This window comes from Capra hircus, chromosome 10, assembly GCF_001704415.2.
Source record: "Capra hircus breed San Clemente chromosome 10, ASM170441v1, whole genome shotgun sequence".
In the NCBI taxonomy this organism is placed as follows: Eukaryota; Metazoa; Chordata; class Mammalia; order Artiodactyla; family Bovidae; genus Capra; species Capra hircus.
In genome coordinates, this window is record NC_030817.1 from 43,954,418 (window position 1) to 43,981,681 (window position 27,264).

General features: G+C 41.2%; 1 protein-coding gene across 1 annotated transcript; it reads right to left on the reverse strand.

The window, feature by feature from the left end:
- Positions 1,741-27,264, reverse strand: LOC102172726 (aromatase-like). Its single transcript, XM_013967186.2, is given in 10 exon segments — positions 1,741-2,519; positions 3,686-3,927; position 4,469; positions 5,054-5,215; positions 5,626-5,740; positions 9,333-9,444; positions 12,018-12,194; positions 15,574-15,728; positions 24,409-24,559; positions 27,120-27,264. Coding segments are annotated over 10 exon segments (1,509 nt in total). The 3' UTR covers positions 1,741-2,270.

Sequence of the window (27,264 nt, forward strand, 5' to 3'; positions counted from 1 at the left end):
GTCAATGACCTTCCAAATTCCTTAGGTCAAGCTTGTGCAAACATATAGGACTTGTCAATACAGGAAAAAGAGACATGAGCTTCAGGTTGAATAATTACCCAGATAATTTGATTTTGGGAGAGTTTGCTTAGAACTCTCTAAGCAAATGCATCGAGCTTGCTGAGGAACTCCTCTAAGGAAGTGCATGGAAGTGCATGGAAACCAGCACTTCCTCTTCCTGTCCTCCGCTGGTCCCCACCCCACCCTGTTTCCCTGTGCATATTTTTATATCTGCATCGTCTATATACATTATATCCTCTGCATTTCAGTTTGACTGTATAGGCCTTGGCTCCATATATGCGCATTGAATACAGTAGATTTCAAAGAATTTGGATGGGTATAGTATACTGATCCAAAGTCTGTTATTCTCTACTGTAGATCTCTAATCACAGTAAACTGCATTTGTAATCATCTAGTGAATTATGGTGGAAACATTAAGTGTTAAAATCCTGGCCTTTCCTTTGGAGATCTGGGTTATTCGGATGCTTGTCTAGACTTGACTATAGACGTATCCAGGTACACAGCCCTTTCTCCACATATCCAGAGTTCCAAGTTCAAGTATTTCCTATGTTTTATTTTTTGAAGTATAGTTGATTCACAACATGTGTTAGATTCAGGTGTATGACAAAGTGTTAATATTTCCTTCTTTTCCACTGCCATCCCTGACTAGTTGTGATACCTCTCCCTTTTACCTGGATTCTGGGCAGCAGAGTGTTGATTCAGAAGTGATCTGAGAGTAAGAGTGGAGGATGGCAGGATTCCGCATGATGTGATGCACAGCCAAAAAACAAAGTATGGACGATGGGCCAGGACTCCAAAAGAAAGAAAAGAGCTCTGACAAATAGCATAATGAAAGAATATTCAGGTTGACTCAATGGCCAACATTTACAACTTTGTAAATGAATTTAATTTTTCAATTTTTAATGGCCTTCAGTACATACATTCAGATTGGTGATATAATACAAGGAAACTGGTATTTGGAGTATTCACTCATCTATTTGATTTTCTCTTAAGAGCTAATTCTGAAGTATGCATTTTATGCCTGGCTACATGTAGTAATTAGATAAACTACATAACTTTTAAATCTCGAAGGTAACTGTTAAATCTGAGTTAGGATAAAATGTGATTGCAGGAGTTCTAACCTGGCCACATTCTCTGCTGAAATGTTTCTCTTTGCTTTTGGGGTCATGGAAAGAAAGAGGGTAGAAATGTTAAGGGAGAGGATATTGGTACATGAGGAGCACTCTTTAGAAATGAGAACTCACTGGGTTGTAGCTTTACATATAGACTAGAGACTTCCCCTCCTTGAAAATCACAGAAGCTGTAATAAGAGTTAATAAGTGCCATTACCTAAAGTTACTGGTTGCTGTCTTCCTGGAGCTAAGCAACAATGCAGACATGACAAAAGAAATTTTAATTTGAAGCACATCACATGAATTTTTTTTTCTTATAAGACATATGTGATCTGGCTGAGGCATAAACTGAGCAATCAGAAAAGGACAGTCTTTCATTTAAATTTTGCAGCAGATAAATCACATGTGGATAAACAAGAGTTAATTGAATGTAGTTCGTAGGAAAAGTCAAATGCTGAATTTGTAAGCATTTCTCCAAGGGTATGGATGTTGTAGTCCCTACCCCACCAAAAAGCAAATGAAAACCGTTTTATTCACACTAGGAGATATGTTTGATCCAAGGTACGCAGATGTTGGCCTGGCCTTTGTAATCAAATTGAGTGCTTCTGCCCCAGATGTTAAAAAGCTCCCAATTCAGTGCAGGACAGTAAGGAGCTGGAGTGAGTTTTGCTGGTGACTTGTCTTTTCCAATGGAGAAGGCAATGGCACCCCACTCCAGTACTCTTGCCTGGAAAATCCCATGGACGGAGGAACCTGATAGGCTGCAGTCCATGAGGTCGCTAAGAGTCAGACATGACTGAGCGACTTCACTTTGACTTTTCACTTTCATGCAAAGCATGTGTTGTGGAATTGGGTCTTTAGGGCTGCCGTTTCCGGTACAAACTCTTGGCCTCTATTTTCTCTTGCAGTCTGCTGTCTGGTTTGGATCTGGTCAGATGAACTGTGTCTCCTGGCTAGCTGACAACCCACAGGAGGTAAGCCTATAAAATGGCACAGGCCATGGTTGTTCATGTGAGGAGGACCACCTGGCAAAGATGGGTGGTTCCCATGTGGAATTCTGTTGAGCAGTGCTCTGGGGCAGGGACTGACCAAACTTCTTTAGCACTCGAGGCACTTGTCTGAATTTCTCGGGATGAAAATCATTTCCAGCCGGTCTCTGGTCTCGTCTGGATGCAAGGATAAGTCATTTTTCTTCTGCATCTTCTCAACACACCGACCTTGCAAAGTCTGCACGTGGAAGCGTCTCAGAAGGGTGACCAGGATGACCTTCATCATCACCATGGCGATGTACTTTCCCGCACAGGCCCGGGGCCCAAAGCCAAATGGCTGAAAGTACCTGTAAGGAACCTGGGAAAGAGATCAGACATTAGCCAGAGTAGTAAAGGCGAGAGTCATGCATCTCCATTTGATTCACCCTGAAACCAGTCAGTCAGCATGCTCGGCTTTAGCGATTTAGCCGTACTGCTTCTTCACAGACAGGAGTGACTATGACTCAGATAAGACTTTCTCCTTCCAGTTTGATTCACGCTTTGTGATACAGACACAACCTCAACAATCCTCAGTGACGTTTTCATGCAAAGTACTCGGCTAGCTCTGTGGGAAGGCCACATCTTTACTGCTGTCCTGCCAGTCACTGAGGCAAAGACTGTTGTTGTGCCAGGCCATATAACCTGATGACAAGGACAAATTTAGGCAAAAGTGTGGATTCCTGTCCTTTTAATGCCAAGAATCTAAATATTTTTTGATATACAAATATTTAAAGGGACACACCTCTCTGTCTTGTCCCCATTTGGATTCTGGCACCTAATAGATGCTTAGTTATTTTAGACCAATTGGCAACATGGCATGGGTTGCTTATATAGAAGCAGAACGAATTAGAGAACTGGTTTAACTTAGATCATATCTCTTCCCCATATGGCAATGGAAAAGGGGGCACAGAGGGAACTATATGGATAATTCAGATTTTTTAAAAAATTGCCTAGAATTTGATATAACAGAGGCAGAATCTCTAGTACACCTCAATTAAAGAACAAGGTGGGAGTTCTTCTAATTACCAAGTCCTGTTTAGAATAGAGACTAGTACTTGTGAGGCCATTTGAAGAACCAAAGGCAGACTGCAAGAAACAAATCACTTCTTCTCATTTATTTCCATCTAATCATCACTGATGATGCTTCAGCTGAATCTACATGATGGCAATGTGATAAGTTTAAATGGAAAAGTGGGTTGGTTAAACAAACTTCATCTCATTTTAGGCAAATTAAGGGCCTGAATTGTTCACACTTTGATCTCTCGTGTGCCCTCCATGAAGACATTTCCAAGAGCTGGAGAGCCAGCCTTCTTGGCTTGAGGACAGAACTGATGGGCATGTTCTAGCCAGGGGAAATGTGTTCTCTCCTGGTGAGGCTGGAGGGAATGAGTAAATAGAATTAAATGTACAAATATAGAAACAGAGGGGATTTAACAGTTGATGCTTTCAAGGGTGGCACACTCAGTTTTAAGGAAGGACTCTTACATTCTTGGCAAAGTTTTCAGGAGTAAATTCATTAGGCTTTGGGAAAAACTCAAGTCTGTGCATTCTTCCAAGATTCAGGATAATGTTAGTCCCCCTTTTCACTGGGTAGCCATCAGTGACATCATCCTCTAAGGCTTTGCACATGAGTAGGTCCATGACAGGCTGGTATTGCATGCTTTCATTAATAAATTTTTCTACCACAGTTAGCTTTTGAATATCATCACTCTTCATTTTTCTTTCACCTGTGGAAGCAGACAAAAAGGACAAAGAAGGTCATGCTAATTTCAGTGTTGTTATAGGTCAGTTTGAAAATATATATATATATATAATTATAATATATTAATATGCTATGGTCCACCAAGTCTTATGAAAAGTCAGATTTAAAGTCAATTATCTTAACATCTGAGGGATGTCATTGAGACATCTGGACTTGTGGAAAAATAAGGCCAGGTGACATTGGACCCACATCTCCTCATGGCAGCCATTGGCTGAAGCTGAATGGCTGAAGAGCTCTACAGAGAAACTCCTCTCTGAAGCATCATACAGACCTACCCAGTCTGCTTCAAACATTTATCAGCTACCTCTGTGGTTCTTGAGTTTGGTCCCCTACTCTCAATTCTGGAAGACGTTAATTCTTTAGTCAAAGAGAGATGGTGAGTTTAATCATGTTCAAGGAAATGTTCTTTTCTGGTATCCTGTGCAGTCATCTGTCAGAAAATATCTCTGATTGTCCCTCCTCCCCATCTTATTAAGGACAACCTGATGCGACAGAGTGGCAAAAACCCTGTCTCTCCACCACACAAAAAGGGGTCCTCAGATCAGTCCCAGGTGAGCTGGGAATTGGTGGACTCCTCCACAGTCTCAGATTGTTTGGCTCCATACTGGTCAGAGAGGCTCAATTTATCTTCAGAATTGGCAAAACTTTAAAGCATTCTCAAATGGGATATCACTTCTGCAGAATGAAAATCAACCCAGGGTCCCGAGGCAGCTCTGCTTTTGTACAGCTACTCTATTCAGGAGAAGTCTCACTTGATCAGAGAACTCTACCCAACCCAGCCCCTCAATAGTGACTCCCCCTGGGGAATGGGAACAAGAGTGTAGATAAGAGTAGGAGGGATCAAGGGACATTACATTCCACTTTATAAATCTCTCCATTATTTGATTTCTTTTCAACCAGCATGTGTTTTTCTTATATCAGAAAAACATTGATACCTGTCTGGCATAATGAAAATATGATACAATGACTTGCTTCATTATTCTCTGGGTGGCTTCTAGAAAGGTTTTGACATAAGATTATTAGGAGACAGAAACTGATATTCAGAAGGAATTGGTTTCTAATCTCTATTATCTGTTTGATGAATTCTTAACAACAACAGTCTGGATTCCCTTCATTACTGCCTCTTCAACCTGGGGATGTGTTGCAATGAGAAACAGCACGAAGAACACAGAGACAGGCATAGTGTCTGGTGCTGTGATTATCATTTCCAGTATGCACTGGTTTACATTCTGTCACGTCAGTTCACCACGTTTCTGAACAATGGAAAGGGCGAGACATATTGGGAAAGTGAAAGAAAGGTCAGAACAGGAAGCAAAGTGGCACTCAAAGATCAATCACCTCAATAAAATGAAGTCATAGGGATTATGTGTCGTTTGGATTGATGATAGACTTCTGCATTAACAACCTTCAGTCTAAAGCTGAACAATTTAACCAAAGATTTCTGTGTGTTTATTGTCTTTGGACTCCTTGGTTTTCATATTTTGTGTTGTGCAAACACAGATGTTTCAGACTTAAAGTCTTACCTGATTGTCCAGTAGTAGACTATTGGATTGGACATGATAGATACTGGAACAGATACTCAAGAGCAAAAACATGCAACAATTAATAGGGAAATAGTAACACACATATATTGTGAGGGATTATGGCTGGTGTAGGTCTGTACCTCAGCCAGAATCAACTCAGTGGCAAAATCCATAGAGTCTTCCAGTTTCTCTGCTATGAAAATAATGTCTTTTTTTTTTTCTATTAGAATTTCTATTTCATCTTTCAAATCTTTGCTGGAAAAATCACAGGAAATATTACCTACTTGTACACAGATAAGACATCTAGATAAACAAATTCAATTGCCATTTAAAATTTGCTTAATTGAAGTCATTAGTGTTTATGAATAACTGAGTTTATACTTAATTCTTTACAAATATCCTTAAATTATATATGTTATATCAAGTTAAGGAACCAGAGTTAGCCAATATATCTCAGCACTGCTAGTAAAATCAAGATTGTAATGTGTGGTTAAGGGTTGAAAACTGGTACCAAAATGCTAAATCCAATTATGTTTTCTGATATTTGATTGGGCCAGCACTGTGCTTAAATTAAACATCAGATCCCAAAGCTAGTGAATGCCATTGGTAGGAGCATGCATACCCCAGTCTGCCATAGGCACTTCCATTTTCTTTATCTCATATCCACTTAGGCCACTTTTATCTGCATAACCCCAAAGATGATTAAATGTGAGGTTCCTCTTCTACACAGGAATTATTCCTCTTGATATTTATCTCACACCTTGAAGTTTCTGCCTCAACTATTCTGACTAAATAGTTGTTGAATGAATGACTAGTTACATCAATAGGCTTCTGCATTTTGAGTGTGTGGTGGATGGTGAAACACCTTGGAGAAGAGTCAAGGTTCTGGCCCAGGTTGTTGTCCTTCCACATAACCTACTTTTAGTCTCTGAGGTGTATGTCTCTTTTAAAGTGAAGAGATCAGACTAGATAAACATTAAGGCCATCTTGAGATCTCTATTCTGCTAGTCTTGTCTTTAAGTATATGCATTCATGTATAATTGTATTGTTCCCCAGTTTCAGGGAATACTATTCTGTACTAGGTTAAATGTACAATAAATCTTTCTTTCAAATTCTTGTTGACATGTTTGCCTACACATTTAAACACTCAATTGACCTAAGTAGCCTCTATGTTTACTCCAGTTTAGCAAAAGTAAGGGAATATTCTTTAATATTCTTCCTATTTTTAAAGTTTTCTCCTTTTTTTTTTTTTTGGTTTCTCAGGGAAGATGTTTAAATGTTGAGAGGTATTCTTCAGGAGAGTAATTTAATGTGTCATTCCAAATAAGGATGTTTACTATTGTATATGTCTGTGAGTATGCTTACAGGCACACATTCACACATCATTCCAAATATATAGCAGGGATATATTCACATTCATTTAGTCATCTACCCAGCCATTTGTTCAGCAAATATTTGTTGAGTGTTTCCTATATTCACTCAGTGGTGGTCTAGAATGTTCATAACATTACTTACCTAAGCAGTGGTCCCCAAATGTCTGGGATGTACTGAAATGCCCTTAGACTTTGAATTCATAGAGAAAGTTTTGATAGAGTTGAATCCATTTCTAAGTATCTGCTTCCTCCCTATGTCAGAATCAGGGGCCTGTGAATATCCATTGGGATTCCTCCTATTCAGGTTAGAAGTTGCTCCTAATTAAATGTATGTATTAGAACTTGTATGTCATTAAAAACTAGGAAAATTGAGTTTAGTGATAGTTTTCGGAAAATACAAACTCTCTGACTTACAAACTTATAAGAATGCGTCTATTGGAACTCTGAATGTATTTTGTACAAGATAATTGTGGCTAGGTTCCTAGTCTAGGCCACAAACACCTTCAATGTATTCTGAGACTGAAAAAACCTTACACTTAACAAAATAAAAAGTACAAAATGATACTTTTGTAATACTGGGAATTCAAAGAGGGAAAAATATGAAATTGGATATCTAGGGATGGAAGTAGATGTCCCAGAATCCTTTCCATAAATATATATATTTTTAAAGTGTTGGCATGATTAAGACAAGTACTATATGATCTCACTTATATATTGGATCTTAAAAGAAAAAGCAAAAATCCCAAGCTATTTGTTAAAAGAAGAGATTGGTGATTGCCATGGATGCTGCCTGTAGTTTGGGTGTGAAATGGGTGAAAGGGGTCAAAGATACAAACTTCCTTTCAGTCATATGATTGATAGGTCATGGGAATGTAATATACAGCATGGTGATTACAATTAACATGCTGTTTGCATATTTAAAAGTTGCTAAGAGAGTAAATCTTAAAAGTGCTCATTCAAGGAAAAATTTTATAACTATGTTTGGTGAAAGATGTTAACTAGATTGTGATGAATATTTCTCAGTATATTCATATATTGAATCATTCTGTATACCTGAAAGTAACATAATGTTATGTGTCAATTATGCCCCAACAATAAAAGTATTGGTATTATTGAAAAGGCATGAGGGAATGAAGATTAAAAGATTTCCCTAGGCCTTTAGCGCTTTAGATCAGAGAAGATATTACCTAGTTCGCAAACTATTGGCAAATTTATATAGAGCGGGAATGTTGCTGAGCTAATTTCAAAGAAAACTGTTATACATTCTCATGCAGTAAGTTTCTATGGGCCTGCTGACCATAGTGAAGCTAAATTAATGTAGCTGTGGTTCAATATGATTTTTCAAACCACCACACAGTCTGACCACAGTGAAGAGATGAATCACTGACCTTCTTGATTCAAGTCACAGTAAGCTCTGGTTGAAGTAAAGAGAAGCGTTTAAAGGACCATGTGTCCAAATCATCCACCTGCTACTCATCGACCACTTGAGAACATGTAAGAGCAACATGAAACTGACTTTCTGGACACTAATATTATTGAATTTCAAAATGTGCAAACATGATGAAGTTAGCTCTTCAAGTTTAGGAACTTAAGGCACTGGAGAATTTAAGATACTCTGGACATCTGGGGAAGATATGAACAGAGGGATGGAGAGAGATAACATGTCTACTGCCTACTATGTGTCATGCTCTGAGTTGATTGCCCTACATAGAGGATCTAATTAACCTATATACCACCATGGAAAGTAGGCTATAATTTGTTTTAAAGAACTTCCCAAGACCATTTGGTTACCAAGTGGTAGAGATAGGATACAAATCAGGTCTGTCTACTTCTAGATCCCCTGGGCTTTCCTCTGGTTGTTAGAAGTGGCTCATTTAGTGGCTGGCTAGTCGTACTCTTAAAACCCAGTAACTATCCAATAGGTCATTAGGCATCTGTACAGTCTTCTGCTAGGGTAATCTGAGACCAAAGCAAACCCAATAATGACAGTTTTAGGATCCCCCAAATATAAGATACATAAACAAACAAATAAGACATCTTATAAAAATTCATCATGAAAAAGTTTTGTGAGTACTGTCATTTCCTACAAGTTGAATTAAGTAAAATTCATTCAGAAGCAGCACAACAATAAAATGATTTGGTTTTCATTTCTTCAGACATGCATAGATAATTCTGACAAATAATAATGATAGCTTTAGCCAACCCTTCTCTTCAACTCAAAACACACTTCAATGTTCTAGGTCCAGAGATGGGGCTCTCAGCCTCCGAGGTGAAAAGCACCCCTGGGCCAAAGGCTACCTTTTCCTCTGTGGTCTGGTCACACGGGCCTGAAGTGCTGTAAGAAGTGCTTCACCAGCATCTTAGTCAACAGATCTCTGTGGTTTTGGGGACAAGAAAACTTACAGAGGCCAGCAATAGCTAAGACCCAACACCAGTCAGTCTTATCAATAATTATTCTAAAATGTGGTACTTACACAGACTTCTCATGCTTCCTGCATAGCCGAGAAAGCTTAAAGATGTCTGGTTTGAGAAGGAGAGCTTGCCATGCATCAAAATAACCCTGGATTTTAACCATGAGAGTGCTTTCTGGAAAACCAGAAAAAGGTCAGAGCATGTGAGCAAAAATATGAGTCCAAGAAGGATACGCTGATGAGAGAAGATCCCTGTAGACTCTCCTAGCAACTTGGACTCTATGCAGGACAAGGTTCTGCTTTCAGTGGGTGTTTCAGCCACATGAATGTCATCAAACAAATCAACACTAATCTATCCTACTTGTTTATCAGAGATATTTATAGTTTTCAAGTTTGTGTTAGGGACACAGCTTAGAATTTCATATCCTTCTCCTAGACTGAGCCTTGAACACCTTCTGTTTTCCAGACCATGGAAAATAAGAAGTAATTAAAACTGTTATGGCCTCAATTCTGGCACCTGGGATGGCAAAAAGCCTTCCCATTCTGTTGTTTATATTTCAATCCAGTGTGTAGAATTCATCTTGGAAACTTCAATGCCTTGTCCTGTGTCTTGTGCAGTCAGCTCATTAATGGGTATTTTTGAATTAAATTGAATACCAGGGAAAAGGTAACTACTTATTTTTTCAGATTATACGCATGGGAAGGGAAGAGACATAAGCAGATGCAGAATCTGTGGTTCATAGAAATGAAGTTTGCCCAACACCATACAGCCAGTGTGGCTGGCAGCCCCGAGGCTGCAGCCCAGTCCTATCTGACCTCACGGCCATGTCCTTTCCTATTGGTTCACTGGGTCCCTCAGGCCCACTGAGAGTTTAACAAGGACCTCGTGAGCAGGGGGAAATACATATAACGCTGTATGGATTATGCAGGTTCTTAGCCACACAGTCTGCATCCATAAGTTAACAGCTGTACAATGCATTTTACTTTACCCCTTCATGAATCAAGGCTAGTGGGGAACCAAGAAGAAGGGACTTCTAAAACAGGTAGCTGCCAATCCGTAGGAGAGATGTGTGTGGCAAGGAAAGTACCTTGAGAGTCCCTGTCTGAAAGGGGATCCAGGCAAGAGGCTGTGACTAAAGTCCTCAGAGCATATGGGGCTCCCATCCTGATGTCAGTCAGACAGGGGTCCTATGACTCTTGTAAGGAATAATAAAGAGCAGGGGAGAGGAGGTGAGGAGACTGGAGAATAAAAAGGGAGGGCTTTTCACTTGTTTGCTTGTCCAAATGTAGTTGATCAGGGAGTAGGTGTGTTAGCTCAGCTGGTGTGGGTGAGAATGAAAATCATGCCTTGTTCTTATGCCTGTGATGTTCTTCCCTCAGATCTGCAGGGGGTACAGGGCTACACTTCATCTGGGACTTTGTTCAGATGTCCATTCCAAATCAGAGGGTCAGAGGCCTTTCTGACCACCTTCCCTCTCCACAGTAGTCTCGGCCTCTCTCCAACCACCCCATTCACTGTATAGCCCTTTACCCTACTTTTTTTTCAAGGCACTTATTTTTGCCTAAAATATTACTAGATAGTTAACTTGTTTACTGTCCATATGTCCACTGGGATGTAAACTCTTTGAAGGCAAGGACTTTATCTACTTCACTACTCTAACCCCAGAACCTAAGCCTGCCATATAATAGGCAATCAATAAATATTAGTTGAAAGAACATATGAATCAGTGAACACTGCTAGAAATCAAATCAGGAGAAATTACATTAAGCTGACAACAGCAGGATGGAATGAATCCACATGATTGATATTTGTTCTTTTGTTGGTTAGAGTTGCATATATGTGTTTAATGATTTTTTTTCTGTAGTGTAGTGAGGAAAGCATCTTCTTAAGTGAAATATCTTTCCAGTGTTGTTACACTTGTTAAATCACAAACTTTATGTGAAACAACTTTTTATACTGCTTTCACATGCTGCTGCTGCTGCTGCTGCTAAGTCGCTTCAGTCGTGTCCGACTCTGTGCGACCCCATAGACAGCAGCCCACCAGGCTCCTCCGTCCATGGGATTCTCCAGGCAAGAGTACTGGAGTGGGGTGCCATTGCCTTCTCCGGCTTTCACATAGTAGATACTAATTTAATGATAGTTATCATCATTTCCAGCAGCAGCAGCAGTACCCTTATCATCATATAGGTAGAGTCAAAGTTTTCATACTTAGTGACTTTGAGGGAGAGGTGTGTTTGTCCATTTATGTGTTGTGTGTGTGTGTGTGCACGTGCATGTGTGTGTGTATGGAGAGATAGACTGTTTCTTTGTGTATGTATGTGTATATACACATGTATATGTGTATGTGTGTGTGTATATATATCTATATTTTGGCCAAAAGAATGGCCAAAAGGTGTGTAATGGTTAAATACATAGGTTTAGTGATTAGATGTATTTATGACCAAATGAAATGATTGGAAACTTAAGTTTCTAATCTGAAACGTAATAGATATGTTTGGGTAGAATCATCCTATTTCCTAGAGCAATGAGGAGAGATACAAAAGAAATAGAAAATGGCCCCCACTATGGTTTTTTATGATCTTATAAGTGAGGAAGGTAGACATACCAAGAAAACACTTTAGGAATACTTGGAAAGATTTAAAGAAGAGCAGTGTACAAAAGAGTATATCTTTCCATGAGTTCATTATCCTTTTCATGCCCTGTTTAAAGGGCTGAATGTCAAGTCATGAGAATGAAAATTTCAGTACCATCCAAGGGGATCCCCAGGAAGAGCATGTTAGAGGTGTCCAGCATGATGCGCCACATGAGGGTCAACACATCCACATAGCCCAAGTCATTGCGGACCTCCTCCAACCTGTCCAGATGCTTGGTGATGGAATCAGCACAGGTGGTCACCATGCGCACCAGGCCAGGGCCGGACAAAGCTGAAGGGGACAACATCAGAGTGAGCTACCTCCAACTCCAGGGCACACAAGCAATCAGGGAATTTTGGCTTTTTATGTTTGGAGCTTAACTGACCACAGATTTTTATTAAATGAGTGGAAATTTTCATCTTTAAATTTTCTTCTATATTCTACTAATTGTCTAGTATCCAGTATCATGTTTTTTTATCATTTTTATTTTTATTTTATTTTTTTATTTTTTTTACTTTACTTTACAATACTGTATTGGTTTTGCCATACATCAACATGAATCCACCGTGGGTGTACACGTGTTCCCCATCCTGAACCCCCCTCCCACCCCCCTCCCCATACCATCTCTCTGGGTCATCCCAGTGCACCAGCCCCAAGCATCCTGTATCCTGCATCGAACCTAGACTGGCAGTTCATTTCTTACTTGATATTATACATGTTTCAATGCCATTCTCCCAAATCATCCCACCCTCTCCCTCTCCCACAGAGTCCAAAAGACTGTTCTATACATCTGTGTCTCTTTTGCTGTCTCGCATGCAGGGTTATCGTTATCATCTTTCTAAATTCCATATATATATGTTAGTATACTGTATTGGTATTTTTCTTTCTGGCTTACTTCACTGTGTATAATCGGCTCCAATTTCATCTACCTCATTAAAACTGATTCAAATGTATTCTTTTTAATGGCTGAGTAATACTCCATTGTGTATATGTACCACAGCTTTTTTATCTATTCATCTGCTGATGGACATCTAGGTTGCTTCCATGTCCTGGCTATTATAAACAGTGCTGTGATGAACATTGAGGTACACGTGTCTCTCTCAATTCTGGTTTCCTTGGTGTGTATGCCCAGCAGTGGAATTGCTGGGTCATTAGGCAGTTCTTCAACATAGTTCTGGAAGTTTTGGCCACAGCAATCAGAGCAGAAAAAGAAATAAAAGGAATCCAAATTGGAAAAGAAGAAGTAAAACTCTCACTGTTTGCAGATGACATGACCCTCATCATAGAAAAACATAGAAAAAACAAGAGACTTCCAGAAAAACATCTACTTCTGCTTCATTGACTATTCTAAATTCTTTGATTGTGTGGATCATAACAAACTGTGGAAAATTCTTAAAGAGATGGGAATACCAGACCATCTTATCTGCCTCCTGAGAAATCTGTTCACAGGTCAAGAAACAACAGTCAAAACCGGACATGGAACAACAAACTGGTTCCAAATTGGGAAAGGAGGATGTCAAGGCTGTATATTGTCACCCTGCTTATTTAACTTCTACGCAGAGTACATCATGCAAAATACCAGGCTGGAAGAAGCACAAGCTGAAAGCAAGATTGCCAGGAGAATATAAAAAACCTCAAATATGCAGATGATACCACCCTTATGGCAGAAAGTGAAGAGGAACTAAAGAGCCTCTTGATGAAAGTAAAAGAGGACAGAGAAAAAGCTGGCTTAAAACTTAATATTCAATAAACTAAAATCATGGCATCCAATTGCATCACTTCATGGTAAACAGATGGGGAAACAATGGAAACAGTAACAGACTTTATTTTCTTAGGTTTCAAAATCACTGCAGATGGTGGCTGCAGCCATGAAATTAAAAGACACTTGCTCCTAGGAAGGAAAGCTATGACAAACCTAGAGAACATATTAAAAAGCAGAGACATTACTTTGCCTACAAAGGTGTGTCTAGTCAAAGCTATGGTTTTTTCAGTGGTCATGTATGGATGTGAGAGTTGGGCCATAAAGAAAACTGAGTGCCAAAGAATTGATGCTTTTGAACTGTGGTGTTGGAGAAGACTCTTGAGAGTCCCTTGGACTGCAAGGAGATCCAACCAGTCCATCCTAAAGGCATCAATCCTGAATATTCATTGGAAGGACTGATGCTCAAGCTGAAGCTCCAATATTTTGGCTATCTGATGTGAAGGGCCACTCACTGGAAAAGACCCTGATGCTGGGAAAGATTGAAGGCAGAAAGAGGACATCAGAGGATGAGATGGCTGGATGGCATCACCGACTCAATGGACATAAGTTTGAGCAAGCTCCAGGAGTTGGTGATGGACAGGGAAGCCTGGCGTGCTGCAGTCCATGGGGTTGCAAAGAGTTGGACACGACTGAGTGACTGAAATGAAGTGAACTGACCCACATCTGACTTTTGACTCTTAAAACTGTAAGATAAGGAATGTGTAGTTTGAAGCCAAAGACTTCAATTTCAGCAGGGTATAGTAAAGAGATAAATCACTAAATAAGAATATTTGGAATCTAGTTTCTGCTCTTCCATATCTGGCTGTGTTGCCTGGGAGAAAGTCACTAGCTCTCTAGAAATGTATTTACTTAAGTATGAAATTCAGAGGCTGAAAGAGATAATGCACCCCTTCTCAGTTCTAAAATTCTCTAAGTTATTTGCAAATTGCTTTCTGTTAAAATATCTGGGATGTCAGCCAGTGGTTCAGCAAACATGTTGCTCTGTTAAATCAACTATATGGCTGACACACTAAATTATTAATTGAAGTGACATTAAGTGTATAGAGAGCCAGTTCTTTTTCACATCCATAAGGTCGATGTAAAAACAGGAAGAACCAAATTGAAGTGGTTAAATGTGTAGGCTCTGAGGTTTTCTTCTGTGCTACCTTTTATTAATGGTGGAAATTGAGCATGGTACTTAACTTTATGCCTCAGTTTTCTCATTTGCAAAATGTAGGTGATATTTACCACATGGAGTCGCTGTGGGATTAAGGCATCCAGTATTTAAAACAGTGCCTATTACAGAGTACATGTGTAATGAATGCTGTGCTATGCTCAGTCGCTTCAGTCATTTCGAACTCTGTGACCCTATAGCCCTCCAGGCTCCTCTGTCTCTGGGGATTCTCCAGGCAAGAATACTGGAGTGGGTTGTCATGCCCTCTTCCAGGGCATCTTCCTGACTCAGGGATTGAGCCTGTGTTTCCTGCATTATCAGGCAGGTTCTTTACACTACTAGCACCACCTGGGAAACCCGTAATGAATGCTGCTGCTGCTGCTAAGTCGCTTCAGTCATGTCCGACTCTGTGCGACCCCATAGACGGCAGCCCACCAGGCTCCGCTGTCCCTGGGATTCTCCAGGCAAGAACACTGGAGTGGGTTGCCATTTCCTTCTCCAATGCATGAAAGTGAAAAGTGAAAGTGAAGTCACTGAGTCGTGTCCAACTCTTAGCGACCCCATGGACTGCAGTCCACCAGGCTCCTCCGTCCATGGGATTTTCTAGGCAAGAGTACTGGAGTGGGGTGCCATTGCCTTCTCCAGTAATGAATGCTAGCTCTTACTATTTCAAAACTGTGAAGCAGCAGAAGTTAATGATTTCATAAGGCATAGTCATAGACAAAAAAGCAGAATTTAGCCAGATACCTGAATACCTTTCATAAAGTAAGTTCTGACAGCTTTCCAGATAACTGGATGATTGTTAAATATGATGTATTTCTCATGCATGCCGATGAACTGCAAGCCAAGTTTGCTGCCAAATCGAGATGTATAATGATTATGCTTCATCACGTGGAACACACTCGAGGACCTACAGAGAGAGCAAACCTTGGGGTTACTTGTTAACGGTCAAGAGAACTCAGTGTGATGAGTTTGCTAAGCTGGTGTCTCTCGTAGAAAAATGCCAGTTGATCTAAATTCAGTGCACAATTTCTAGTATTCAGATTAAATGAGCACCTCCTTCTCTGTGTTAGTAAAAGAACCTCCTTCTCTGGTTTAAACATGTCTACCTACTAGCTCTCTGTTTGAGCATTACTAAAGATAACAAACAATACACACACAGAGTTATTTGTTATTTGCCCTTCTCTAATAGCTAGTCTCTAAAATATTACCCACTAATGTGGTCAAAGCTGCAAGGCTGTAAGAAAGTGCATCCTCCACACCACAATGTTTCCAGGAGCCTCCAGCCCTGAGGCAGTCCCACTCCAGACAGTGCCCTTCTCCTTGCTCCCCACCCCTACCCCCAAGACCCCCCCTCCCCGCATAAAGGAGCCTCAGAATTGGGAGATGCTGGAATAATTGAAATCTCATCTCTTTAGTCTGGAAGCAGCAGTTCTGCCTTGTACCACTGATTCCTCAGCGTCTCTAATCAGGCCTGGCCTCTCCGGGGGTACCATTCTGGGACTGAAGGATACACCTTGGTGCCTCTGCCCTGAGCTTGGCTGACTTGGGTGGGCCTGGAAGCCTCGTGTGGCGGTGGCAGTTGTTCTCCTGGAGCTCTGCGTCCATCATGAATCACCAAGGTCTTCAGGGTCACAGAGTTCTCCCAAGACATAGGATATATTGAGCCATTAGATAGCCCTTGATGTGGCATCCGTGGGACTTTGCCAATAGCCCAGGCTTCCTTGAGCTTCCCAGTTCTTCTTCCACTATTGTGCCTTTTATCCTCACTCACATACCCAACTCTAGAGAGCCCTGGACTGGGCTTCAGAGCAACTAGGAAGGTGGAGGCAACTCTTCCCCACTCATCTCCTCCTCCAGGACTTGTTTCCTGCTCCCAATCCCAGTCTAATTTGGGCACAGTAAGCGAGGAGCATTATAGACTGTTGTAAATTCCTAGCTGAAGACAAATTGGGGCCTCCATGTGTGCAGAGAATATTGTCTTCTTAGGACAGTGGTATAGAATTCTTCTACAGAGAGCGTCACTTTGTTGAGATTTTTTTATTAAGACTGCTTATAAGTTAGGGTACAGCATTGGCAAAAAAAATCAACCATTTAAATAATTTACAATTGAGAGGATAAAGGATAACAGGATAGTTCTCTTTAGTATAAAATGTAGAATAGCTTTATTTATTCCATTGTGTATTTAATACTGACATAAATCCAGATATTTCTATTTGTATTCCAGGAAATTAATATGATTGACACACAGATAGAATTTTGCCCTATGTACAGACATCATGCCATAGAAAGGACTGAACTTCTTATTAATTGATAGATTTCAGAATTCTAGCTATTCTTACCATCCCCTCCCTCACTCTATAATCAAAGCAGCAAGTAAGTCGTTTGTATACTCTTACTTCACAAATTAGGATCAACAAATTTTAAGTTCTTAGAGGACAAACAATACTATTGTTCTACTCTGACATTTAGAGCTTTAGGGTATATCATAAAACACATTGGTGTGTCCAAATGTTTTGATGAATTCTGTCCAGTTAAAAACTTCAGCCCACAGGGAGCCAAAACCAGCACTCTGTGACAACCTAGAGGGATGCGATGGGGTGGAGTTGGAGGGAGCTGCAGGAAGGAGGGGATATATTTACATCTATGACTGATTCTTGTTGATGGATGGCAGAAACCAACACAGTAATGTAAGGCAATTATCCTCCAATTAAACATTTGTTGTCGTTTAGTCTCTAAATCATGTCTGACTCTTGTGACCCCATGTACTGTAGTGTGCCAGGCTCCTCTGTCCATGGAATTCTCCAGGCAAGAATAGTGGAGTGGGTTGCCATTTCCTTCCCCAGGGGATTTTCCCGAGCCAGGAATCGAACCCAGGTCTCCTGCCTTGCAGGCAGATTTTTTTTAACCAACTAAGCTACGAGGGAAGCCAATTAAAAATAAATTAATTAAAAACAAAACCAAAAACTTCAACCCAACTTAATGTTAGCTAATAAAGAGCTAACGATTAAATCAATTGTCCACCAGGGGGCGCCAATATCTCAGAGACAAATCGGAGTCAGAGGCTCTGACTTGGCAGAGAACAAAGTAGGCAAGACAGAAATGATATACACTTCTTTAGGGTTTAAAATAAATAGGTTGGCTTTCTCTAACTGGAGTAGATCAGGAAAATGATGAAGGGAATGTTGGTGAGGAGCTAAGGACACCAGCCCAGAGCTCTCCTGACATTCAGGAGAACTGTAGAGACCTCCTTCCCCCAGTTGGGGCCAGCCTGTAACAGCAGGTGAGGGAGATATCACACTGACTGACTGAGAAGAGATCAAAGAATCCACAAGCTCAGAATGGATAGTGGACAGTGTGAGATGCCTGGTCCCCGGAGTCATTATCCTTCTTGAAACGCGACTGAAGTCAAAAGCCATCTCCAAAGATGGCAAACCTATTGTCTCTTCAAAATAAAAAGTAACCAGGAAGTTAGTGTCAGTAGTAAAGAGAAGCCACCCTCATTTCTGAGTTTAAAGAACTCACAGACCGGTGGTGAGGTTCAAGATAGATGAGTACTAAAAATATGGGGAGACAATCAATGGAATAACTGGTACCAAACATTCAAAAACACTTGCTTCCTGTATGCCTGTTCTGTGCCTGTCACTCACACTCCATCAACCCTACCACGTTTTCCCTGTCCTTTGCCCTCTAATATTCTTACCCAGTTCTGATACTGAGGTCACTGCAAGAGAAACTGAATATTAACAGAGAGACCTGACTGCACCCATCCTAAGCTGATCAAAGTTAGTATCCACAATATGAGACCACCTTCCCCAGTCTCCTGATGCTATGCAAAATGAAGTGCATAGGATTAAACAGGAAAGTATTCTTACAAAGTAGCCTGAATCGAGCTGAGCCTATTAGACCTGGTGTTCAGTTTATAAGCAATACCGGGAATAGAGAGTAAGTTCAATGACATCGTAATGAGACAATGAAAGAAGTATGAAATGTGGGACATCTTGTAAGACAACTGACATGGTCTCTTCAGAAGGTTAAAGTCAGTGGGCAAAAAGTAGGGCAATCGTTCTTAAAACTTTCCTGTTCATTTGAACTTTTCTTACTAGAAAGTTAGAAAAGTATCTCTTGTCTAAATAAAGTCTCTCCCTTTCATGCATCCTCAACCCCCTTGACCCTCTGCTTAATTTGTCCTAGTTGCCTTGTAAAAACTCAACCCTGATTAAAGCCAACTCTTAGTTAAGTCTGTGGTTGCACATGACAGCTGAATGGGGCTGGAGAAAAGGCTATTGATGCACGTGGATATGGGCTTCCTAGGTGATCAGTGGTAAAGGATTTGCCAGTGTAAAGTGGTAAGTGGTAAAGTCTCCTGCCTGCCAATGTAGGAGCCACAGGAGGTGTGGGTTCAATCCCTGGGTTAGGAATGAACTAATCTCTGTTAGTTCATCCCTTTTTACTGGGGATGAACTTCCATGTCCCTATTCAAGGCCAATGCCACATGTCACTCCTTTGTCATTTCAGCTGGCACACTCCTCCTTTCCGCTGCGTCGATGGTTTTCCTCTGTGACTCATCATTCCCACCAAAGCACACATGTCATAGTATCTTGTATCTTAGCAAACAAGAAGACTTGGACCAAATACCCCATTCAACCTTATTCTATTTCTCTGCCTCCTTTAGGGCAAACTCCTTGAATAGTTTGTACCTGCCACCTCCAATTCTTCTCTCCCCATTCTCCACAGTGGTCACATTTTGCCCCCAGAACGCCACTGAAATTCCCCTTGTCAAGGTCACCCTTAACCTCCCTGGTGCTAAATGCAATGCTCACATCTCTGTCTAGTCTTGTGGCACTATCTGGATACTTGACAGTTCCATTTATGAAGACCTACAAGACCTTTTAGAACTAACACCCAAAAAAGATGTCCTTTTCATTATAGGGGACTGGAATGCAAAAGTAGGAAGTCAAGAAACACCTGGAGTAACAGGCACATTTGGCCTTGGAATGTGGAATGAAGCAGGGCAAAGACTAATAGAGTTTTGCCAAGAAAATGCACTGGTCATAGCAAACACCCTCTTCCAACAACACAAGAGAAGACTCTACACATGGACATCACCAGATGGTCAACACCGAAATCAGACTGATTATATTCTTTGCAGCCAAAGATGGAGAAGCTCTATACAGTCAACAAAAACAAGGCCAGGCACTGACTGTGGCTCAGATCATGAACTCCTTATTACCAAATTCAGATTCAAATTGAAGAAAGCAGGGAAAACCGCTAGACCATTCAGGTATGACCTCAATCAAATCCCTTATGATTATACAGTGGAAGTGAGAAATAGATATAAGAGCCTAGATCTGATAGATAGAGTGCCTGATGACCTATGGAATGAGGTTCGTGACATTGTACAGGAGATAGGGATCAAGACCATCCCCATGGAAAAGAAATGCAAAAAAAAGCAAAATGGCTGTCTGGGGAGGCCTACCAATAGCTGTGAAAAGAAGAGAAGCGACAAGCCAAGGAGAAAAGGAAAGATATAAGCATCTGAATGCAGAGTTCCAAAGAATAGCAAGAGATAAGAAGGCCTTCCTCAATGGTCAATGCAAAGAAATAGAGGAAAACAACAGAATGGGAAAGACTAGAGATCTCTTCAAGAAAATTAGAGATACCAAGGGAACATTTCATGCAAAGATGGGCTCGATAAAGGACAGAAATGGTATGGACCTAACAGAAGCAGAAGATATTAAGAAGAGGTGGCAACAATACATGGAAGGACTATACAAAAAAGATCTTCACGACCCAGATAATCATGATGGTGTGATCACTAATCTAGAGCCAGACATCTTGGAATGTGAAGTCAAGTGGGCCTTAGAAAGCATCACTATGAACAAAGCTAGTGGAGGTGATGGAATTCCAGTTGAGCTGTTTCAAATCCTGAAAGATGATGCTGTGAAAGTGCTGCACTCAATATGCCAGCAAATTTGGAAAACTCAGCGGTGGCCACAGGACTGGACAAGGTCAGTGTTCATTCCAATCCCAAAGAAAGGCGATGCCAAAGAATGCTCAAACTACCGCACAATTACACTCATCTCCCACGCTAGTAAATAATGCTCAAAATTCTCCAAGCCAGGCTTCAGCAATATGTGAACTGTGAACTTCCTGATGTTCAAGCTGGTTTTAGAAAAGGCAGAGGAACCAGAGATCAAATTGCCAACATCCGTTGGGTCATGGAAAAAGCATTCCAGAAAAACATCTATTTCTGCTTTATTGACTATGCCAAAGCCTTTGACTGTGTGGATCACAATAAACTGTGGAAAATTCTGAAAGAGATGGGAATCCCAGACCACCTAACCTGCCTCTTGAGAAATCTGTATGCAGGTCAGGAAGCAACAGTTCGAACTGGACATGGAACAACAGACTGGTTCCAAATAGGAAAAGGAGTACGTCAAGGCTGTATATTGTCACCCTGCTTATAACTTCTATGCAGAGTACACCATGAGAAACGCTGGACTGGAAGAAACACAAGCTGGAATCACGATTGCCAGGAGAAATATCAATAATCTCAGATATGCAGATGGTACCACCCTTATGGCAGAAAGTGAAGAGGAGCTAAAAAGCCTCTTGATGAAAGTGAAAGAAGAGAGCTAAAAAGTTGGCTTAAAGCTCAACATTCAGAAAACGAAGATCATGGCATCTGGTCCCATCACTTCATGGGAAATAGATGGGCAAACAGTGGCAACAGTGTCAGACTTTCTTTTTTTGGGCTCAAAAATCACTGCAGATGGTGACTGCAGCCATGAAACTAAAAGATGCTTACTCCTTGGAAGAAAAGTTATGACCAACCTAGATAGTATCTTCAAAAGCAGAGACATTACTTTGCCGACTAAGGTCTGTGTAGTCAAGGCTATGGTTTTTCCTGTGGTCATGTATGGATGTGAGAGTTGGACTGTGAAGAAGGCTGAGCACCGAAGAATTGATGCTTTTGAACTGTGGTGTTGGAGAAGACTCTTGCAAGTCCCTTGGACTGCAAGGACATCCAACCAGTCCATTCTGAAGGAGATCAACCCTGGGATTTCTTTGGAAGGAATGATGCTAAAGCTAAAACTCCAGTACTTTGGCCACCTCATGTGAAGAGTTGACTCATTGGAAAAGACTCTGATGCTGGCAGGGATTGGGGGCAGGAGGAGAAGGGGATGACCGAGGATGAGATGGCTGGATGGCATCACAGACTCAATGGACGTGAGTCTGGGTGAACTCCGGGAGATGGTGATGGACAGGGAGGCCTGGCATGCTGCGATTCACAGGGTCGCAAAGAGTCAGACACGACTGAGCGACTGAACTGAACGGAACTGACAGTTCCATCCTCCCTGACACTCATTCCTCACCTTTCTTTCTGACCAGCACACGCTCATGGTTTTCCCTTTTCTGTTTGGCTCTCCTCCTCAGCTCCTTTGCTAGTTTGTGAGTACAGTGGAAGGTCTGAATGATCAGAACCTCCTTCTCAATATCCCATTCAGTGGTACTAGGCAAGTCAAGTCAACATGTCTGAAATGGAATCCTGATTTTTCCCCATCCAAGAGATGTTCCACCCACCTCGTCTTCTATACAGCACATATCTACCTGGTAATAGTGTGGGCTACCATCCTGGTTTGCCTGGAACTATCTGAGTTTTACTATAAAAATCCCACAACATGGGGGTAAATTTATGCACTATTAAAACAGATATATAAACACTATAACGATAGATAGTATTTAGACTGGTAGCAGATGGGCCAATTTGACCCCAGTTAGTGTATTAAGTGCTATTCCCTTATTGGTGCTACCCACATTCTTCTTGATGATATTCTTGCAAACACCAGTATATACTTATGGCATGAAGTGTCTGTGGCCCCTCATTAGTTACAGCACCCCTGCCTGGGGAATTGTGCACACTTTACCTACAGATGATCAGATGCCCTCCCCCTGCCGCCCCACGCTGCTCAGGCAGAAGCCCAGCAGCCCTGGTGCCCGACATCTCCCCACCCAAAGTTCTGCAGCCCTCACCACTTCAGAACTAAGCTGAATTGAAAAGTTGGGCCATAATCTCGGCACAGTTGTAATGATGACAGATATCAAACTTTCAGAAGAGAAAAGGCCTGGCATATTATTCAAAGAAAAAGCTCTTTGGGGTCCAGTGGGGTCTCTTCAAGAGGTACAGGAAGTTCTGGGAGGATCTGAAGAGCAGCGAGGGAAGGAGATGGGGACAAACACATCCTATTCCTGTGGGGAGCTCAGCCCTTAACAACAAAATCGAGCGGCTCAGAGGCAATTATAGAGAACACAGAGACTCCAACCAGAGAAAAGCCTGTGAGGACAGGACAGGGCAAGAACTGGGAGAGCAGGGATGGAGCTGGGTGCAGGCAGATGGCTGTTGTCTGTGTCCTCAGTGTGAAGTAAGCACCTGACAGTTTTGGGGACGGTAAGGTCACTTTCCTGTAAGGTGCAGACTGGTCAGATGCCACATGCTGTGATAAGGATCCTATTTCAGGAATTGCCTGTGAGGTTCCTGGGCATTTATCTGGGGATCTGAGTATCTACTGTCTACAAGCTATGTCTGTCCTGGTCATCTGGTCATTTCTCAGGTGCTTCATTCTTCCCTCCAGGTCTAGTCTTGCACCTCCACCACCTGACCTAGACTTTGGGGGAGAAATTAGACAAATCCACTCCAACCTGCTTCAGTATCTCCCCATACTGAAGGGAAAAGCCCTCTGTCCTGGAAGCTTCTTACCTCCTCTCCTCCCTCCAGCTCTGCAGCATGCTGCAATCACTTGGGGACCTCTAAAATCTACTGATGACTGGGTTCCCTCCCCACTGGAGACTGTAAAAGTTGGGTTTATAGCCAGGGCTGTGGGGTTTTGAATAGAAGCCAGGGTAAGAAGCACTGCTTTAGTTCTTGAGCTGCAGGTGTCCTCCTTGACTTAAGTAATAAAAAGATATCTTTAGCAATAGACATCAAAATATCAAAATGAGTTTGTTTTTTAATACGAAAAAACCCCAGACTTGATTTTTAAATATATCCCCAACTATTAACAGTCTTCAGTTCAGTTCAGTTCAGTTGCTCAGTCATGTCCGACTCTTTGCGACCCCATGAATCGCAGCACACCAGGCCTCCCTGTCCATCACCAATTCCCAGAGTTCACTCAGATTCACGTCCATTGAGTCTGTGATGCCATCCAGCCATCTCATCCTCTGTCGTCCCCTTCTTCTCCTGCCCCCAATCCCTGCCAGCATCAGAGTCTTTTCCAATGAGTCAACTCTTCGCATGAGGTGGCCAAAGTACTGGAGTTTCAGCTTTAGCATCAGTCCTTCCAAAGAAATCCCAGGGTTGATCTCCTTCTGAATGGACTGGCTGGATCTCCTTGCAGTCCAAAGGACTCTCAAGAGTCTTCTCCAACACCACAGTTCAAAAGCATCAATTCTTCGGTGCTCAGCCTTCTTCACAGTCCAACTCTCACATCCATACATGACTACTGGAAAAAGCATAGCCTTGACTAGACGGACCTTAGTCAGCAAAGTAATGTCTCTGCTTTTGAATATGGTATCTAGGTTGGTCTCACTTGCTAATAATGAGGGTTTCCTCTCCACATACCCAGACTATCATGAATTCTCCATACATCTTGTTGTAGTAATTTCAGGCACTGCCAATCCCCATCCAGAGAAACCTGCCGTAGGAAATGAGGGGCCCAATTCCCAGAAAGTAGCTGAGACCTAGGAAAGTCATCAGATCACAATCAGTATTTCAGCACCACTCAAAAGAGCAATTGCTTAAGATACTGCTGTTCTTGTTCCTATAAATCCAAATGTCCTTTTACATCTTCTGATGTATGTAGGTGAGTCACACACACAAAATAATTAAAACAACAACACAAGTTAACATGAGGCTCTTCATAGCTCTATGAATGAAAAGTAGTCCAGATTCTATACCATGCCACCTCCTTTTGATCTTAATAATTTCAGTCTGAATGGACTGCAATAGATGTCTACTTGACTCTTGCTGTGTTAAATGGTATCAGTGGTGTCAGATACAAGTCAATCAGTCCCTCCGAGAATAGGAATGAAAATGACGACAAGTGACCAGCTGACAGATTTGTGTGGCTGCCGAGTTTTGTCTGGAAACTTTGGATTTGAAAGCACCAGTGAATGGAATGGGTAGGTTTGAATTTGTGGTTTTGGTGTCATCTTTTTAACTGTGAGAAATATGGTCTGCAAAGACAGTGTCCAAACAAAAGGCATCCATTTCTGTTTTTTGGGTTTTTTTCCAGAAAGGTTTTGGTTTAAGAAGAGAATCTTAAGTTAAACCTCATTAGACAAAATAAAACGAAGCATTGAGTAACGAGGCAGTGGGTCTGATCAGTGTCTCGACCAGAGTCTGAGTCTGGTGACAAGGTTTTTCTGAAGAGCAGTGGCCCTCATACCCTTGCTGATGTAGATGGTGATAGAATTGTGAAGAGTGTGAATCTGGTGAGCAGCCAGGGGATTTGCTGTTGCTTATATCAGAGAACAAACCTGGTAGCTTGATTTCAGGGGTGATGGTGAAAAGTTAATCAAAAGCTTGTTGAAAAGATTTTAGGAGTCCTATTGTAAGGTAATAACATTTCTATATCTTACTCCTGAATTCCATTCTGTCAGTGAATTAGTCTTGGGGCCAAAACTCACTCAACTGTCTGAGACAGTACAATGATGGTAATTTAGATAAGTTTTTGTGTGAATTATTTAAAGTGGATGTCAAAGCCCAAATCTGATAAACAAGATTTATTACTTAACTTTGAAGTAGCTGAAGTAATGTGGAAAAGACGGTCAGGGTTTTCTTTTTGCCCTTAAAATGGAAAGTCTTTGTTAATGTCTATATAACAAAAACAAATTTGGGAGTCTTAGGTCAAGAAGTCTTAATCTTATTATTGTTCTAATAACACTATGAGCAGTTGACTGACTGATAGAATTTTTTACTGGACTGGGGACACATGCCTGCTATGAGGAATTTTCCCTGAAAACTACAAAACAGTCTGATATTTCTGAGAATTCTGTTAATCTAATTGTGTAGAGTGGTGGGGTTTCTATTAGAATTATCTGGATAATTATATGCTTTTTAAAAATTTTTTATTTTTTTAAATTAATTATTTTAATTGGAGGCTAATTACTTAAAAATATTGTAGTGGTTTTTGTCATACATTGACATGAATCAGCCACGAGTGCACATGTGTTCCCCATCCAGAACTCCGCTCCCACCTCCCTCCCGTCTCATCCCCCAGGGTCATCCCAGTGCACCAGCCCTGAGCACCCTCTCTCATGCATTGAGCCTGCACATGTGATCTGCTTCACATATGATAATGTACACATTTCAACACTACCCTCTCAAATCATCCCACCCTTCCCCTCCCACAGAGTCCAAAAGACTGTTCTTTACATCTGTGTCTCTTTTGCTGTCTCGCATGTAGGGTCATCGTTACCATCTTTCTAAATTCCATATATATGTGTTAGTATACTGTATTGGTGTTTTTCTTTCTGACTTACCTCACTCTGTATAATAGGCTCCAGTTTCATCTACCTCATTGGAACTGATTCAAATGCATTCTTTTTCATGACTGAGTAATATTCCATTGTGTATATGTACCACAGCTTTCTTATCCATTCATCTGCCGATTGATCCACAAAGCTTGTTGAAGATTCTTTCAGGGTGTGATGTTTCAAAGGATCCACAGTCCACGGTGGTCGCCATTTTTCTTCCACTGTCCAAGGCCTATCTAGCCCTTATGGTGGCCCCACCATCACCACCACACCCAAGAATAAAAGAAACTAAAGGGTGGGATGACAAGAAGGAACAAGTTCAAGAAGGGAGAGAGCGGAAGGCAAGGATGAAGCAAAGTGGGAGGGAGACAGGATAAAAGGCATTCCAGAGGCATTTTCACCTTCAAAGCAAAGGTGGAATGAATTTGAATCAGAAGAGCAATCCTGGAATTTTACCTTGTTTTATTCCATCTTAAACTTATTTTAAAGGATACTTCTACCAAGTATATTTTACCAAAACAAAATGCAAACTAGAAGGGATTATCTAAGATATTTTTAATGCTTTCACTTAACATGTACATAACATGTACATACATGTGATGATTGTTGTAGAAATACTCACCTGAGTTCATTTGCTAATATATTGTGGCTTCAGCCATATCCTCAGGTTTACTCTTTGTCATTTTCAAAATTGTTTTACCCTCATGGACCAAAACCCCAAGAAAACATTCTCCTTAGATATAGAACTAAATGGCTATAATACCTGGTATTGAGGCTGTGTTTTTAGAGTTCCAAACAAACAGAAGAAAGCCAGTGAGCCGCAGGATTGCAATGCTGGCAACAGTCACACCCTTGGCCACCATGCCGGTGACATCATACTGCACTGGGTTCAGCACTTCCAAAACCAT